General features: G+C 41.7%; 1 protein-coding gene across 8 annotated transcripts in view; it reads right to left on the bottom strand.

Annotated features, from left to right (window-relative positions):
• LOC124182926 (protein phosphatase Slingshot homolog 2) overlaps positions 1–20,114 on the bottom strand; it is a 168,097-nt gene that overhangs the window by 24,011 nt on the left and 123,972 nt on the right. For 7 of the 8 annotated variants that reach the window (XM_046570746.1, XM_046570745.1, XM_046570743.1 and 4 more), the window contains one exon: positions 416–594. In XM_046570746.1, coding sequence (XP_046426702.1) covers positions 416–594 — 179 coding nt within the window. Of the gene's footprint in view, positions 1–415; positions 595–7,657; positions 7,911–20,114 lie in introns of those variants that run through there. The other variant, XM_046570748.1, reaches the window with a different exon arrangement.

Raw genomic sequence — 20,114 nt, forward strand, 5'->3', positions numbered from 1 at the left:
CCCTTTGTAATTATTTTCCTCGGCGTCTCTTTAAACTTTCGATATCTTCTCATACGGAGCGATGATAAAACGATAATTAGAAAAAAATTGACCGGCGCATAGATCGCACTATAAGCGTGTCTAATTGAGGAGTCGTTAATCGATTTTATACACATTATTAGCTTGCACAGGAACGCGGCGAATTAAATTTAACGATGCGAAAGTGATGCTCGATGATCAAGCACTGCACCGCTCGCTTTTAAGTAAACTATTCGTACAGCTTTTGCTTCTCTTAACGCTACACAGACCGAGAATGGTTGGCTTATCTTCGTTTCACCGACAAAAACGACGCTGGTTAAAGAAGCATCGAGGTTTTTATCTGCACGCGAGCCAAGAAATCTACGTGATGAGATTTGGGTGAACATTTAGGACTCACCCATCGCCGTCCAACGTGATCGCTGTGTCGGCCAGCACTCTTAAAACGAGGCCAACTGTTGCCCTCGCGTGGCAATCTATGCCCAGAAGACAACTCTCTTCCGCATCCTGTCTGCCTGTACAGGACACTACGACCAGGTACCGCGTCCTTCCAGGATGGACGGACTCCAACTTGACAGCCTGGAAACAAAGATGATCGATAATTCTCAAACGTTTATAATTGTGGAAGAACGTCGATAGCGAGTATTCAATGTTGACGGAATGTCTTTCTCAACCGAAGAATGAATGTGAAATAAATCAGGAGAAATGTATCTCGTATGAAGGAATCGCGGGTTGCTTTCTCAAGCCATTGACGTTGAAAAATGCGAGCAAGAACCTGCGGCACATAAATGTTAGTACGATATACGCGCGGACTGAGTAGCAGCTAACTGCGATAACTATACAACGTATGTTAGGATATAATTATACTCATTAGATGAATTATTATTGGAGCAAGTTTCTTCTTGGCTATGGAAGTCTTTCGACCATCGCTCACGCGCCTACTCCTTTCAGTCGGACGACCATGACAGTAATAATTGCACCGATGAACTATGTATCTTATTCTCCAGTGCAGCTGTTTACGCATATATATATATACACATATGTACACACATGTATGTAATGAGTGTGTACCAGTCGAGCAATTGCTCTTCACCATCCATAAATACAGTTGATATCTTCTCCAGACATCGGAAGACTCCGAAAGGTTGCCCGTAATAGGCGGAAATGATGCGAAAAACGGAAGTCTTCGAGTCGTTATCCGTGTTCCATAACTCAGACTAACTTTCGCCACAGTCGTCGGCTCCCAACGTGTTACCGAACGGATGTAACCATTCATGTTCGTTTGGAGAGTCCTTTCAATTTACGTAGGTGCATACAACCAAAGCATTATTTAAAAGAGAAACGTATCGAATCGCAGTGTTGAAGGAATTTTGAATCGGTAAAAGTTGTCAGTAAAACAAAGCTTGAAAAGCCAAGATCATTTATTCCCCGGGCATACTGATCGACTGTTGCCGCAGTAAACTGGGAACCATGGAAATGTGATTTTCACTTATGAAAACCAGTGATGTAGGTGCGCGGGATGCAGAGATTTGCAAAACTAGACGGGGGAGGTCGAAGACCACTAACGTGGGTGCGGTGCAACAACAGTTCTTCAACAAGGAAGTAGCACCATTGATAAGTTGGCTATACAACTGAGCACGGTGCACACTGGAACGGAAATGAACTTTCTCTTCTCTTGTAGCAAGTATATTTATCTCGTCGTAGTTTTGAACTATCATCAGCGGTGACAAAGCGGTACAAAAGAAAGTCCCTGGGTTATAACCTGCAGGAGTAGCAGCAGTAATGAACGGTGAAATTGTAATACTATACCGCGAAGGAGACGTTGTCATGCCCCAGGTTACCAAATAACGAAAAAAATGGATGAACTGATCCGACAGACGAGTTTCTCATTAGTCAAATGGATTAATCCGAAAATGAGCACCTACGGTAAACCGAACAGCTGCACTTTCTGCCATAAATTTTACCGCTTCTAATTACCACTTTAGTAATTGGAGAACCATGTTATCCGACTTCAACCCTCGATCTGCAGCACCAGCGACTTTTCATGGTACGTATGCGTATGTCCGTTGCACCTAGTGTACCATATTGGACGTGCTTATCTCTACTCTGGAAATGATATTACCGTGGAAGAATTTCTCTCCCAAGAAATAACGCAATTATTACCGTAATCCTTGATCGATCTAACAAGGTATAAAAGTAACATTTATGTACATCGGACGTTATCTCGTTCAGCGAACTCTCGCGGGGCGTATGACGGTTGAACAAATCGAGCAAGGTGCTCACCTAAATAACTATCTGTGCGAGCAGCGCAACGTCCAGTTGGTACACGTGTGTACTTATAATGTATTATGTGTCAGGATTTATATCTCTTCTTGGGTACAGTTGTTCGCGTCGGCAGATTAGACTCTACCTACTGGTTGCATAGCGTCTCGTTATCGTCGTATCAACGGTGTATTAATCTGGAAATTGCTGACCTGAATCGCTCATGGGTCAAGTGAATGTGATAACAGTAATTACACAGGAAGGAACGAGCATTTAACGGTCGGCAAACCTACTCTGCTTCTGCACGCAGGCGTTTGCGGTGGTCTCGAACTGTTCGCGAATCGAATAATAATCGTAGTACCTACCGACAACCCCGAGCGTTGTTGATCAACGTGATTATGTTAGAAGTCGCCTTTTTTCAAGTAGAGTATTTAATTCGAAAATTCTATAAACTCTTCCGGAGGAAAAGATACCGTGTAAATTATTCGAAATGGAATGACGTAATGATTGGCGAAAGATACTGCGAAATACGTCGACGTGATTTCTACAGTGAGCAGCTAATTGGAAGCACGTTACAGGAAATTCTTGCGTTAGTCGATTGGTTAAACATCGTCAATTAAGATCGTTTTGAAGTTAGTAACGTTATCGTAACGATTCACGATGAAAAAAAACCGTTATTTTGCATTTTTCGAACTGTCTGAAATTCAGTAAACAATAATGAAACGAAATATACAGATTTTGTGCAACCGTAATGCCTTCAAAATCATTGTAAAAATAAGATAATAATGATTTTCCTCAACGTTTCGTTACGATGACGTTACTTAATTCAACCTCGTCAAATAACTGTCCAACTGCTGTTTTCTATTTAGGTTAGGTTCAAAGTTTTGAATGGCTTGTTATATCTTAGGTGTGTAGTCTGAAGGTGGTTGGTCTTCTAGAGCGAAAAAGAAACGACAAACAACAACGACGAGGTTGGTAGAGCGTTTCCAACAGGATATACTTAGTTTTTAAGCTTCCTGATTGGAAATTACATTCGACGGATTAATTTGTGAGACATGCTTGTGCATATCACGTATTGGAATTAAGAGAATAAAAAATATGCTACGAGCATCCAACCACTTATATGCCGATTTCATCGCTCTCATCTCTGTAGTTTCGTAAAAGGATATAATTTCCTTATTTTCCCGAGATAAGCAAATGCGACACGGTATGAGGTAATAAATAACATGGATACCAAAAACACAGGGGAAAAAAACCTCGATGATCGCATTTCGAGCGCTTATGTTATACCATCGAGTATTCAACGGTACACCATGCGTGTATAATTATATATGGGATGTATAATTATTATACGAGCGCGCAGAAGGAACCGCTCGTCGGAGTTTAAAACGTTTTATACGACTCTGCACGCATTGGTGTGCATACGTGAAGTACGGTAAAACTTAAGGCGACGGATAATTAATATTATTGGGGTTAACTGTTCCAGCTTATAATATGACCCGGAAGTACGTTTGGACCGGCCAAACGACTGTGAGACGTTTTACCTCGTTTTTTCCGTTTCTTTTCTCGATTGAAGATCGCAGCCGGTGCTCGGCATGTCCTGCAGAGTTCAGGCAAATGACCGGGAATGGAAGTTTTAACGAAGACGAAAGAAGTTCCCAGGTGTGCCGGTGAGCCGTCAAGAGACCAAACAGTAAGCCAGACCTCTATATTTAGTCATCAGAAAACTCGACACCATAATTGTCGACCGAACAGACCACTCGACCTAGTCAACCAAAGGATTGCCACTGGCATAAGTCGGACCGAGCCGAGCCAATTTCACCTCAAGCTATAATTCAGGACTGACCGTAAGATCTGAAACGTGATGTGAGCTTCGGACGTGAAACGAATAGCCTTGCCCGGTGTGCCTTATGCGTGAAGAGGAACCGACACGACTTGGCGGGTCGAGTGCTTTCAAAGACAATCGAAAGTCCGCTATGGCACGCTTATCGAGGCACCTAACGGTCCCGGAATCTAATAATATACTGTTGCAATGTTGTTTGACCGTCTCCAAAGCCACTTTCCAACTGCCGCACCAACATTGCCTAATTTTGTAGGCGATCTTATAGGAAGTGGAGGCCTGTAAAATCACTTCATCGTCAGTTGTTTGTCCGTCGCTAATGATGCCAAGATGACAAACTCGGACCATTAGTATGACACTCTCTTCTAACGCCCAATAAATTGTCCTGGTAAAAGAAATTCCCTTCTCCAATGAGTCTAGACTGCGTGGTGACAGTCGATAGAAATTCGCTAGTCTGCTCATTCTGTTGGCTGAGAAAACGATCCTCCGCCGACTGCAAACGTTAGTCTATCAACAGAGATCTCTTCCCACGGCATTTCATTCGGTGCAATTCGACCCGCGAGGATTTGCTCACCTGTGCCTATCCGTTGCACAAATCGAAAGTGTACATGCGAGGAATGTTACGTCTGGTTGCAGGTTGATCCAGAATGGGGAAGGCTCGCAGGAATTGACGCGAGGTGAATCAGGAAGCGGATGATGAAAATTGATAAATTTGAAAATTAAATATAAGTACGTTCTGACCATCAAACTTATAACATTTCGCGTTGAACTGCGACTGGGATGCAAAAAACCAAAAAAAAAAAGAAAATTAGATATCTTAGTTAAAAATACAGCCAAATAAGTTATGTGAAGTTAACTGAAGCTGAACTGTGACATGTAAAAAAAACTCTCACAGGACTTTCTTGCCGTGTAATATAAACAATCGTATGACCCACTGACAGTATTCGCGTATTTGGAGACACCGGCTACAAATTAGAAGGCGTTAATCAGCGGACTACGTACGAATACACGCAAGCAAGACAAATAATCATCCTCCGTCGATGAGTCAGTTTTACCGCTAGCAGACTTACACCGTTGTGTAAATACGTGTATGACCTCTTCTGTCTGGCGAGAACTTTCGTTCCTTATCCAACCAATGAATAAACTAAAGGCGCGGGTGTTCGACTCGACTTACAGACAACAATAGACATTCTGGCTACCCTGATTTACGAGGTTTTAAGGTTCAGAGGTGGCAGATATAACTCCGAAAATGGTTACACCTTTTCTCTTCCATTGAATAAGTCGCCTGTCAAATCAACAGTAAAATTCTGACCCTGAATGCGGTCAGGAAGAGTGAACAGTAGCTCTATCGTGTCTGCTCGAAAACAAACATCAATTTCAATTACTTCAATCAACGGAGTCTAAACAGTGAATCGGACGATAAAGATGCTGGTCTGTTTGAAGGGCGTCTCTGTCTCTATCTTCGATTCCAGCACCTGCTACGATCACTGAATAGAGAACAGTTAACGGAAGAAATGCTCCGAAAGACGGTTGAAATTAAGATGCTGAAGCGATCAAACGTGAACGGATGTTACCAACTCGAAGTGCAATTCTTCAGCGCACGTAATAATTCGCGTCAGCCTTCCTCCGGTGTTTCAATAATAGTCATTTACGAAGAGCGTCCTAGTTGTTTTCTTTGCATCATGAGAAGATTTCCATTGTGTCGGTACCGATCATGTACTAAGGTTTCAATTGAGTAACAACTTTCGAACCGACTTACAGCGATATTTGCACGCGTCAGTAGGCGGGCTAAAGACGGGGAGATCCTGGGATCGGAGATCGCGAGGCATCATCCGCTGGGCCTGCACGTTCCTTAGCCTTTGGAAACATCGAGCAGAACGTGACTAGGTGCATCGATGACTGGTGGGTAGGTAGGTAGGTCCGGAACGCGAATTGCAACACGATACATTAAACGGTGCACCGGATCGGTACAAACTACGTGGAGCAACTTTGTAGAGAAAGGGACTCTTACCGAATGCGGTAAAAAAAAAAAGGCGAATTATTTCTACAGACTTGCTCGTTCTTCGTGGAGTCAAACATAACCAACCGAAGAGAAAAACTGAGTAGAGTATACGGCAAACAGCACGTGAACACAAGAGCCAAGCCTGTCGACTCGATGAATCTTATTTTACAACTTATTTTTAGTAATATATTTGTCAAAGAGCCAGCTTGGAAATTTGACCCAGGTACGTAGAAATATTTAATAACTCTTCGGGTGTACCGATGGGGCGAAAGTCATTCGACTATGAATCGAGTCAGTTTCACTTTCAAGAAACACCAATTCAGATTCGAAACTGGTACTCCTGCTGTGAACGTTGCTCTCTATAAACGTTACAACTCTATACATGTGCGCCAGTCTGTCACGACGCGACGCTATTATTTAACGATATGAAGCGAGACGATCTCTTTTCTTAGGATGAGTTTCGCAAACGGTGGGCACGGTAAGCTTGCCACGAGGTAAAACAAACTCTAGATCTAACCGGCGTGATCAATTCAATACTTTCAATCCTGCGAGGCGCACTGCCAGCTTCGTGACAATATCACGCGGCAAATCAAATGACCTGATAAGGCGTATGATGCTTCATTAAATATCAAATTACCTTATCTCTAGATCAAGCCGATGATAAACGTTTACGAACGAAAGGAGATACCATATTTGGTAATGCAGCAGCACTTAGTGCGTAGCTGACTCACATTCCGCATAAACAGATCCTCGAGGGACTTTTTGCACTGAGAGGACTTGAGGATGGCAATACCAACGAATACTTGTTGGAAGCGATTCCAAATTAATATTTCGAATGACTGAAATGCGCGGGAAGAACATCGCATGTCACTGAAATATAAAACTTTTCAAAATCACCTAAGTTCATTGAATGCCGTTTAATGCGATCTAGGTCATCCGAAGAAATGTCCATCATGGGTATCAGTTCAAAGTAATCCGCACGGAATTCATCGTGCCACTTGAAGTTGTTAAAAGCCACTTGAAGTTGTTAAAAGCCAGTGATTTAAAAAAAAACCATTCGAGCGGAGAATAATATCCATAGTAAACTGAAATCGGTGTAACTGAAACTAGAAGATTGTTCGAACTCGTTTAAATTCATTCAAAGTGATTTGCAATCATTGTAAGCAATTTGAGGTTAGCCGTAACTCGACACTCGAGTAAACACTGATTCCAAGTTAACAACTTATCATCGTGAATGGGCTATGGAAAATAGTTGAAGATCCGAGAGCATTTAGCTTTAGGCAATTAGTGTACTGGGAGTGTGTCGCATGGGTCATAAACACGTGTATATTCGTATGATACATCGGACAGGAAGAGATCATAATTGGCAGTCGAAGACTCGAGTATAAAAATAAGAAAATTCTACCAGCAAAAATGCCCCGCGGAAAGTGTAAGCCATATCTGAGAATAAGATAATGCGATTTGTAACGAGAAGGTTTGAAAAAAAAAAGAAAAGAAAAACCACTTTGCAGGAGAAAAGTGTTGATAATAAATAGTACCTTGTAGCTAAAGTTTTTGCTCCCACCGCACATCACGGAGCCCCTTTTTGTCTTGACGCGAGGGTTCGTTAGCATCGTTATACTCGGTTTTCAGTATAGACTCTGTTTTATAGTGAAGCCCAACATTAGCTGGGAGTGGACCAACTCAGAACGCCTCGCCTCTCCGTGTACCTGGAACTTCCCAAGGCTTTCGTTGAGTTATCACTTCGTTCAAACACGACACGCTTGCTGAACAGTTTGAATAGTAAGGCATCCAACTGTTTATTAGAGTAGGCCTGCAATCATTCGCTTAAGCTCGCTAACAGCTCACTGTCAGTGTTCAGCAATTGGATGATAACCGTCGAGTGTCTTGATTTTCCATAAAAAGCGTCACCGTCTCGTTACCGTACTCCATTTTTATCCACAAACACACACAGACACACCTACAAACTGCACGTTTCGAATAATGAGTTTTTAATATTAGAAATACAACTTCGCTGTTCGACACCTTTAGAAAGTACGGGGAAGCGATCACTGCTTGATGTACCGCCGCGACTTCGCATTTGTCAAATTTGCTTCCTCGAAGCTTCCCAGTCAACTGATATCTCCACTGGTGAAAAAAATCTAATCGGTTGACCGTGAGTCTCGGGCTGATAAGTACTCTACACTACGAATGCAACAGTCGGACGAATCCGTTGAAGGATTGCTGATCCGGAATGACACTTTAGATATAGTGGAAATTTGTAATATCTTGGTGCCATAACTTGATAAACTAAAACATGAAAGATACGCTTTTACAGATGTCGACCCTGCCCCGGATCAGCGGAGCCGCATTGGAAGAGCTATCGGATAAACGCTTCATAATATCACAAGTTCGAACGTCAAGTATCGTGGGTACGATTCTACTTCCCTCCTTCGAATTGTACTTTCCAACGCTCAACCAGTCTTTACACCCGGAAAATAGCTACGCTATTATACGACCATCAAGACGGCTTGGGTTCCCCCCTTTGACCTTGGGGACCGATTCTCACTGAAACCAATTTAGGAGAATCAGTCCCGGTCGCAGTTATCCAATTGGGCTTGTGACGCGATCGCACCTTGTGTAACGATGCAACGGGATGGATATCCATTCTCATGGAACTGAGCTCTGAGCTTAGTTGCTTGACGTTATGGATGGATCGGAAAAGTTTTCACACAGCGAAACGCTAAGCCCAGAGTTTCTACGGTTCTTTGTTCTACTACAGCCGGGTTTCAACTAGCTGGGATTCTCAGCGGATACTGCGGTAAGCCGTACATGTAAGACTCCTACGAAATTGGAGCGGCATGAGACAACTCGAGCTCTAGGAACGTTCGATCGATGGTTTCCAAGCATCGCACAACGAACTGTCGAACATGCGAAGTAAAGAATATCCAACAAAAGAAAACATGCAACTGCACCAAGAAGTAACGCTAACAATCCGAATTTGGTTATCTCGAGCAAGTTGTACAAGGTGAAACAGAGTTCACGGTAGATCAAATGTCTGACAACCGAACACATTTGGTCGAAATTGTTAGTCAGTTTAATTGCCGTTGGAGTAAAACAAACGGACAGTTGTTCCTTTACAAGTTACAAAGTTCCTTACTCGCTGTTCATTAATTCAGACGTCTCGGTTACTTTCGGAACTTGAGACACCATGATTGCGTATATTCTAAATTTCAAGTCATTGCTTTTCTCACCCAAAATTTGGTACGATTTATCATATTTATCTTTGAGTTGCCGATTTCGAAGGCTTATTCCAAACTCAAGTTATAGGTTAATAACCAATCGTACAACGAAAATGCTTCTTTCACCAACGGCCGAGACTGATTAGGTGCACTGTACCGGTAGCGCAAGCTACTCAGGCCAGCTATTAATACCGTGTACAGCGAGGGCCTTGAAAGTGGAGCAACTTTATCGGGTGTCGCGGTGAAATCCAAAACGAGTCCCGCGACATTTTGACTCCTCGTAATTAATCCACGCGGTGTTAATTACACGAGGTACAGTGCTACAAGGCTGGGTATGGCCCACTTCAACCGTTGCTCATAGACTTCCTTGTACGAAGACTCAACGTCTTTATTCCCTGCTCTGCATTAAACAGGGATTACAACAATGGTACAATCCGATTGCATAGAAAGGTCAGTCCTCGGCTTATTCATCCGCATTTCAACTTCATTCGTCGCTATCGGTATTTCGAAGACTCTGAGCCGTCAGCCAGTCCATTCTGGGAACGATTGGGTACCGAGAGGTTTACGTCAAATACTAAAGCATCGCTCGAATCTTCAACACGAGTGTCGATTACAGCGTTGAAATTATATTTCTACGGATAGTCGCATCACCTTTCCCACAGTGAAAACCGGTCTGGTATATAACCTTACAGCGGTGGCTCAACGAGCTGTGAGAAATTCAGAAATTTAGGGGTCGGCCGTACTCGAGCTCTGGCAGCCCTGCATTTGACACTTTCCTGGGGTTAATGTCCCGAATCATTCGCCTCGTCGAATTAACTCCAGACTGCGCGCAACGAACCACGGCTCGAGTGCACCGTAGAGTATGACACGTTCGAAGGTGTGCAGACCTTACCCTCATTGCAATTTATTCCACTGTGGTGAACACTGTTCTCCCTTATTTTTTTTTCTCTTTGTGTTCATTGGCCGTCCACAGCTTTCTTTTCGGCAATTATCGAGTCTCCACACGTTCGAACGTCACTTCATTTTTCTGAAATATGTCGAATGACAACTGTGATGGATATCCTTGGTAGTCTCGAGCTTTACTAATCGTTTCCAACTGTGACCTTCTTAGTAATGTAAATACTGCTGAAAAGTGACTTGAAAGTCGAGTTAATCTTAAAGTTCGTGAAGTAATTCGTTTCACCAGGTTGACAAAACATTTCTACTTCCATATGCATATTCGTGTATCGCCCCTTCATCTCTATTGCGGAAGTTTAGCAAATATTTTTGTAATATAACGGACGGATGGCTGGATTTTCATCGATTTACATTTTCCTGAAATATTGAATTATCCGCAAGCTGAAATTCGATTTTCAGGCAAATTTTTAACGTTGCGTTAATACTTCCCACGCAACCTAAGTAGCAGCTAACGATTTATTTATTGATTTATTTGTTTCTACTCTCGAATCTTATACGCTTCGATTATTCCGTCGCCGAAGGCTGTGACTAAGTTGCGAAGGTTTTACAAACCTCTAGTCGAGCCACCTGCCTTATGTATGCCACAGTGGACAGCGAAGCGATCGAAAGTTCATAAATTATTCGTAACGCACGTAATTCACGCCGAAAGTGAAAATCCTTCCTAGCAGGCTTATTTTCCCTCCTAAATTCACAATCGCGATTCCGTAACTCTTCGGGGCAACGAACTCGTCGCTGTTAATAAGGTTAAGTCAGAAGTAAAACATGATTAAAAAAAAAAAAATGTGTCCATATAATTTAGAACTTGTTAATTTCAGTGGTTAAAAAAATAAGTGTAGAAATCCTAACGATTCAAATATTACTAATAAATTAAAAATAACGCGACTACTGTGTAATTATTACATCGATACACAAAGTTTCGATTTTCAATTTGTAACCTGGTTACAGCTTATGAATTATCCTCGTTTACCTGTAGAAAATATTTACTACCTCGACTCACGATCGTCGTTAAACGAATTAATTTCTTTTAATCGAGAATTTATTATGAAACCGAAACCGCTATTTCAACGTCCGATCGACCCGGAACACGTAATTTCGAATCTCGCTTCGATATGTCACTTAACGTCTTTCTCGGTATGGAAAGTGAACTTGAAACCAATTTCAATAACCTTATCTTAATCGTTTGCGCGGAATATATACGGTTATATAAAAAAAAATCACGTAACCACATTTACCGCGGTAATTACCCAACGTCTCAGGCTCGTTAATATTTCTACCTGACGTAATTAGTATTGTATGCGAATGTAATACGAGTGAAAAGTGCACGATATGCGAAACATCCAACGCGTCGCGCGCATCCTCGCGATGACTAAGCTCTGCAATATGATAATCGGATATCGTGCTGATCAACTGATCATCGGGATAAACCAAATAAAATCAGCCGCGACTACGAAAAACGAAGAAAAAATTTAAAATCACTTGGGTGGCTCCGAATCGAAGCGGTAAAACCGAAACGATGACGGTAAGGACGAGGTGCGCAGTCGACACGAGCAAGATGTCCCATAAATCAACTAATTACCGTAGTATTATCTCAGAATTTCCATTAACATTCCCGTTTCGTCAGCGTCGTCGTTACAATCTCAGTAGAAGTTTCTCACTCTCTCTCTCTCTTGCTCTAAACCGCGGTAAATACCGTGCCGGATTAAAACCGTGTGCGCAGATATCTTGCTGCAGCCAAGGAAGGGTTTTTCCTTTCCGTGGGCGAACCGGGTCCTCGTCGTCGGCTCGGAGTTACTACTGACGAGAAGAAATTGCTCCTCGGGAAGGTGTGTTTTACCCTTTTCTTTTCTTTTTTTTTTTTGACCTTTATCATCTCTCGCAGTAAATCCCGCGAGTGCGTGAATAGGCGGAGGCGATATAATTGCCAATATCCTCCCGCACGCCCGGAGGATAAAGGACGACAATATCTCGGATCATCTGGGTACGGTGTCGACCGTATGTCACTTGGCTGGCAATTCTTCGCACGATATTCGCCGTCAACCGGTAACTCAACGCGACCTCGTCTCTCCGCAAATGTTGCTCCCATCCTTCACTCGCGGTACTAAATTTCTTTTTTACCAAGTTCAAAGTTCGACCGTCGTAATATTCCCGGATTACGAGAGACGATGGGACAAAAAATTATGAAAAAATTAATCTTAGCAAGAATAGGCACGCTGACAATGAAAGTTAAGAAGACGGGAATACAATTGAAACAACGATATTGAAGAGGTGTCTTAGTAGGTATTAAATGATTGCCGATGTTATACCGATCTCGATCGATACTGTACAAGTTTCAAGAACAGATGTTTTGCTGTAACATGTAGCAGAAATAATATTATATCAATTCCTTGACTATGTGAATTCAACTTGGTTAACAGCGACCCGGAAAAACTCTGCGCTCGCGAAGTTCAAAGTTTCAGGGAATGAATTGAACTCTTTCCGGGTTGTCGTCTGATCCTCACGTATTACACACTCGGCCCGAGGTGACCTTAAAAGTTGACTCGAAAGCGCGTGTGAATTATTCGCAGGAGGACTTGAAGCGACTTCGGAGTGAGTCAGGTGGGTATTAAATGTAGGTACCAACGTTGTACAAAGCCAGAGTTCGCGTTTAATTCGACCCACTTTTTGCATCTCCGAATTACTCCGGTGAGCATATCGTCCGATGAATAAACTAGACGCGTTGCCCCGAGATCCAGGAAGTCGGTGTGAAGCATCTGACTGGAGAACTATTCGAGTGCTAAGGAATAACTCAACGTACGATTGTTAATGTGTTACGTGACGAGTCGAAACGCGAAGACCAGCCCGTATCATCTCCTTCCACGAAAGGAATAAATTCAAGTCATCAATCTCTTTTTCTCACTGAATAATTATCGGCTATGCAAGTATACGTTAAACACACACCTCTTTCCGTCCAGATGTTAACATCGGACCTTTTACGGCCACGTCTACACGTAAATGACATAATGTACGTCTTGGCGTTGTATTTACAATGGAATACAAAGCGTATTTTGTGCCAATACCACTTTTGGATTGTTCTTGATTGTCTTCTCGAAAACGGTTAAACGAACGAGATTGTCGAAAAATGACTCCATACTTGGAAGAAGGTGAGAACCGGAACTACTTGTTTCCAGATACTTTACATTTTTCTTTTACTTGCTCGTGGTTCTACTTTTTTATTTACGAAAGGAGATCGATTACTCGACGAGAAGAATGAGCAACGGATAGGAAAAAAAGATGCAAAAGTTTAACAATGCATATCGATTAGGTTATACATTTACCTATCTTGCTTCGAACTTTACGATGCGAGATTTCAGAGGCTGTATTTCAAAAGGAACGGGTTCGTATTTTACGAGAGGTTGAGCTTTGCGCCCCATGATAAACTTCCGAATAAAAATAGATCCTGTATTTATCGACGTCGTAATCCTACGTCTTACTTTATTGCAGGACGAGTACGAGGGCATAGAAAAGTCCTGAAGAAAGTTTCGAATCTTTTTCGTCACGTGTACCATATGTAATTTATAAAAGATTGCAAAATTCTGCTTCGATATCCTTGAGAATTGAATCAATAACTTTGCCGAGTTTTCACCGTGAAGAAATTCCTCCAATAAGCAATTTTCTCTAGCGTTCGACGAAATATGGTATTTTGATTCGATACGATTATCATACAGCGTTAGCAAAGTCACTTCTAGTGTTTACCAAAATCATGAAAACAAGAACACGATTCCCGATAGTTTGATTTGAACAGTACCATCGATATCTAACCTTCCAAAACCAAAACTTCATTTTCAATTGAAAATTATAAAAAAAAAAACAAAACAAAAAGCAATACACAATTTCAGGAAATCTAGGAATTTTGGGACACTTTAAGGACTTGTGTAACCGCATCTACTGGCAGAAAGGACCGACGAGACGGCAACTGGAAGTGCTGATGGCAAATTGCAAAGTAGGTTGCGGTCCGAGACGAGACCCAAGAAGGCGGCCTGTAGCGGAACCCACGCTTGGGTCTCAGTCACGAAGGAAAGAGGTCGTCGAAACGCGCCCCAAGGGGCTTCCGGTCTACGAAGCCGAGAACTCGCGCAAGCGGTAAGATCTAGTTCTTTGCATCACGGTGAATAAAATAAGTAGCCAATAGTATAAACCATAGATACAAATACTGGGTGTTCGGGTTGACCGTGCCCGAAGCTCGCCGATGGAGGGAAAAAGGAAAAAGTTTATAATCTTCGGCTTGGTTTCATCCTCGCGTTCCGACTATGTACACCATTATCGGATGGATTTCCGATTGGTCGGATTACCGGAAAGCTAAGCAATCGAGATTCGTCAATAAAACTTAATACGGATAGTGTCGAGTCTAATGTGACAGTCGATAAAACGTCTCGACACTTATAGTGAAGTGAAAACTGAAGAACTATCAAATTTGCTAATTTAACCAACATTGTAAAAACTGGCGTTGTTAAAATTGACCGGTTGATACTACTATGGAACATTCTTTGTGGTAAGTTGAAAATTTTAATTATTGGATTGAAACGAAACTAAATTCTATAGAAGTCCAAACCGTCATTTTTTTACAATCTTATAACGAATGATCTTAAAATCAAAAATGACGAAGGCTTCAGAGATTTTTCGGAAGGCTTGAAGAACTTTGGTCCCTGCACATGCCTGCACCAACTTTGTCCACGTTCGATTAATCGAATTGAATTAAAAATCCGCATACCTATAAATACCTCCGTCGAAAACTGGTTCTCAAAAGTCAAGGAACACCGATACGTGCTGACGGTGATAAAATTCAATGCGTGACTCGTGCCGAAATTATGACTATTATTATGATTATTAGACCCAGTGCTCCTTGCGCCCTCGTTACACGCACGTATATACGTCACCTTGATCTTCGTCAGATTCACAAGTAGGACACAACCCGTACGAGATTGTGAAAGAAAGAGAATATCTAAAATGAGAGGCACAAAGAGGTGTTCGCTCGTAAAAGCTGTCCGATCGTTTTAACAGTCGAGCATAAGAGTGTCGTTTGTTGTTCGTTTGTCCTATTCGGATGGACAAATCTGATGGTCAGACGAGGTACGAGCAGAGTGAAAGTGCCGGGATCAGTCAGGTCCCCCCCTATCATAGGTAAGACGGTAGCTGATGTAGATACAAGTCAATTTAACGATGCATGGTTATGCAGTTCGAGCTCACGTGGCAGCCTAAACGTTACTGAAACGCAGGTTCTTGAAGTTCAACTTCGTAGTTCAGTAAAAACGTAGAATTATAATATGCTTGAAATGAGATCCAAAGCTGACCCCAAATTTCTTGTATATTTACAGATTTCAAGATCGATATGAACGCCATATGGATATCAGGAGCTGACGTTTGAACCTAAGCGTTCTAACTTTATTTGAGATAAAAACCCCCGATGACTTTGACACTCGAATCGAAAAGTGACTTCGCTTATTTCTCTCCTGAACTGGAACACAAACGAAATATAAACCATCCAATGTCTTTCCTGGCAACCGACAATTTTAGTATCAATCTCGTGTGAACGTTTCTCTCGTTTAAATCGAGGATATGACGCAATAAGCTTGGTGGTAAAAAAGGGAGAAAAAAAGGAAAGAAAGAAAATAAAAACTTGCGCCAGAAAGGAGTTCGAGATTAACATTTATTACGTGTGTGCTCCAGAAGCAGAGCTGCACCCTGACCTGGATTTTAATGGACTGACGACGTCAGAGTGGCTTGTAGGTATAGAGGCTGCGAAGCCTTGGCCCGACAGAGGATCTCTCTGAACGAGATTAATCTCTTCATCCCCTGCGGTCGAGGACGTTCGAACCATCTGCAGGGAATTCCGAATGTCGCCCGATTCCACCCGAGAGAATTCCGCTCTCGACGTCGTATCGACCTGGGGAATAATAATTCGTTCGAAACGGAGTGTAAGCGTGTTCCTTTCCAGGAATATAAAAAGTTGGGAATGAGAAAGAGAGAATGAAAAACCTGGATGAGGTCCAGGCGTATTTTTCCGTTAATCGCCAATTTATCGCGAGGTCAGCTTCCGCCTGAGGGAGCGATATTGAATCGTGAGCAATCATTCGGACCCGACTGAACACTCTGACATTAAATGACCACCGGCAACCGCGCGAGAACACGTTTCGCGGGATCGAGATAATTAGAAATGGAATCATGTATTACCGTCGAGCCGGAGATCGGCAATGATTGCAGTTACATGTTACGCTAGCACGAAGCACGAGGCGTCATCCGCATACTAAATAACCTCGCTACATGTAGAAGAGTCAAAGAGTTGTCTAGAAACACACGAGCTGGGTTACACGCATTCTATCTTGTATAACAAGTTGAATCCCGATGAATACGAACTCGTCGCAGTTTGCAATTTGTGATAAATAATGAAAAGATTGGAGTAAAGTGAAACGTAACGAGAAAGAATAGTGACGGATACCAGACTTTCCGGTAACAGCTGGAAAACTAATTTTCATTTTCTACCTAGAACTATATTTTTCGATTGTGGTAAGAAATTTCTCTCGGTGTGGTAAAAATTAAAACGATGAATCGAGGTACCACTGACATCGTCCTTGTTTCACTGACCTACCTACAGAAAGAACCGAGCATCGAGGTGGATGATACAAAGTGCATATCGTACCTACGTTCCTTTCACGGCAGCAAAAATGGATAAGAGCGCAAAGTGAAGTGAAAAAAGAGGACGAGAATAGGCAGAGGGATATAGGAATAACTTTCGATTATAATCGCACGGAATACGATGCAATAAACACTCTGCAGGTTTCATTCTATGAATGCAAATTTTTATCGGTGACAAATGGGCTCTAGAAGATAAGCAACGATCCGTAGTCGACTACTGGCGTGTGTAGTAGACGATTTATATACGGAGTGGACAGTTCGTTCTTGATCAGGAATGCCACGATTTTACCACAACTCGAATTCACTGATCGACAAATAAAAATCTGTAACAAATGTGCAGAGAGAAAAAAATTTGCCCTGTTGCAGCAAGTCGTTCGCAAAATCAAAGTTTTCTCTAGTAAAGTTTAGAATAACTTCAAAGTTTTGGCATTTACAAGTGATGCGACAGTATATGAAATTTGTCAAGTCTAAAATTATTCGATAATATAATTTTGCCTCTTAACTTCATGCGATTCAAATATTTCTCGTGCAAAGAAGAATAGAAACTTGATCGATTATAGATTTTATATATTCAGCTTGCTTTTTTGTTTTTTTATTGACAGTTCCGATACTTTTTTACAAATTCAACAAAACTATGAGTCGATTGAGTGGAAAATGGAAACGAATAAATAGCCTTTGAAAAATGTGGCTAAAAATCGACGAAACTTTACGTTTAACGTCAGTTTGCAAAAATAAACTAGACTCGATTGTCGAAAAATGACGATTCAAAATCTGAGATACGCAACTGATCAACCCAATTTACAATTCAAAATTCGTCGGTAATTCCTTCTTTTTCCCTCTTCGAAGTCCTTCTTCTTTTGTGTCAGAATTCAACGCCGACCGAACACCCTGTACAGGAATAGAAGCCAGTGGGTATATCTGTAAGTGAAATACACAAACAGCAACGGTGGCGAATGCTGCTGCTCCTGGTGCTGCTGTACGTTTAGAGTCGTTTTGCAATGCAATCGATAAACGAAGGTAGAGAGGGTCAAAACCCACGTAGGTGTTACTCGTTGCATTGTCAGCCCTGGCTGGCGCCTACCGTCCTCGATTCGAGTCTCTCCCTCGTTAGTCTTAACAACGACTCTTAGGTGTCAAGTCGAGTGCGATGGATTTGCAATTGAAATACGGATGGTCCCAGAGTGCCGGGCTTTTATTGCGACTAATTGCGACTGAATAGAATAAAGAGAAAGAGATGTTTTCGCAAGTCATTAAACGCAGTGGTAAACGAGGCGAGAGAAATTAGAGTAAATGTACCGGTTCCGATCACCTTACAACGTTTTATCCTATTGTCGCCATATTTGTTACATGCGATCCAAGCTTATGCCCAAAAATGGTACAGATGTGATTTGATCGAAGTAAACACTACATTCTTAATCAAAGTCGGGTTTTAATCACAAATCGAGTGATCCAAGAGATTGAAAGTCAAATTGATGTACCTGTAAAGGGTTTTGGAAAGGTGGTCAAAATCGATGGCCCCCAATAAAATTTACTCAACTTCAGAGTGATTGATTACAAAAGTCCTAACTTTGACCTGAAAATTACAATCCAAGGAACTCTACTGACCCGGATAGTAAAACGATTATCTTCTACAGAACATGTATGCATGTATGCTTATACACCGGGGTTAACCGTTTTATCATTGGTATCCGAAGAGTTACTTGGTGTATAATCGTGAGGCCAGAGTAGGGTCTCTTACAATCAATCTCTCTAAAGTTAAACGGTAAACCTAACCCAAATTAAACCCATCCAATCCGGGGTTACGTTAATCTGACAAATTTTTGGAAATTCCCTTATTCGCAGCGAAAAGACGTGTCAGTGACCTCATTCTATGCGTCCGTTAAACGTCCCGCTGTCTCTTTCCGGTGCTTTGTTACTCTCGACCCGTCTGCAGTACGCCGCAGTCCTCGTCTGAACGGTTAATAATTGCGCATGTTTTTTGTGAAAACATCATGCGCTTACGCGTGTAATTCAATTCACAACAGGATTAAGGTTGGTACGATATCTGCGTCCGGAAGCGTACGTGTACGTTTACTTCACTTGGTGAAGGGTCGCTGTGAAATTTTTCAAGAAAAAATTAACTGCCTAATGCCAATTTTTCAAAGTGTAGGTTATTTCAGGGCGGTGCAGATGCGCCATCTGGCGGTGGCGTCATGGAAACAACACTGGCGTTACTTCACGCCGAAAGCCCGCCACAATTCGAATAGCTCCGATATGAGAACCGTTTTCTTTCTTTTTTTTTTTAATATAAATACCGATGAAAAACTTATTTATTTACCCATTTCCAATCGTAAAATCATATCTATCCGAAACGGAACCAAGAATTTCTCTTGGCATGAAGAAAAATGAATGAAAAGTATATAATGTACGTTAATTCACAAAGAGCATTTAAACTTCTGACGATGTAAGGTATCATCACCCGCGCTATCAATTCACATAAATTTTCATATTACCGTAATTGTAAGTGATAAACTCGCGATTCTGCTCAAATAACAAAAAAAATGTTAAAAGCAGACAAAAGAACTGCGGGAATCTTGACCAGATTTAATTAAATTGTAAAAAATTTTCAATCAAGAAAACGAACAACGGGATAATTTCATCTCTCCGAATCATTCGATTCGTACTATTCAACAACCGTAGTAACGCGTGTATACATCCTCCGACGTCTAGTTTATTTCTCTGCCGACTTTATCGCTAATGAAAGTGTTCGTTCCAATTACCGCCATCTTACGACGATCAAGTGGCATTAATGCGTATCGTTCGTACACACGTGATTCAACAAGACGAGCCTACTCCGACATCGTAACGGCTTACGTGACGGTTTGTGTTATACATATGTTACTTATAACTATAATATTCTCAGACCACGGAGCAATGGGACAAGTGAAAATCGCGAGGGCGTACAACCGATTACTTATTACTCTTGGCAATAGATGGCGGGAAAATCAAACGCGACAAATCGGTTATCCGATATTAATTAACATCCCTTCTCTCACATGTTTCTTTTTCCATAAAATTCTTATTGTATTGTATTATTATTATTATTATTATTACTACTATTATTATTATTGTTGTTGTTGTTGTTGTACACATTTAAAGCAAGTTATAT

This window comes from Neodiprion fabricii, chromosome 5, assembly GCF_021155785.1.
Source record: "Neodiprion fabricii isolate iyNeoFabr1 chromosome 5, iyNeoFabr1.1, whole genome shotgun sequence".
Classification (NCBI taxonomy): domain Eukaryota; kingdom Metazoa; phylum Arthropoda; class Insecta; order Hymenoptera; family Diprionidae; genus Neodiprion; species Neodiprion fabricii.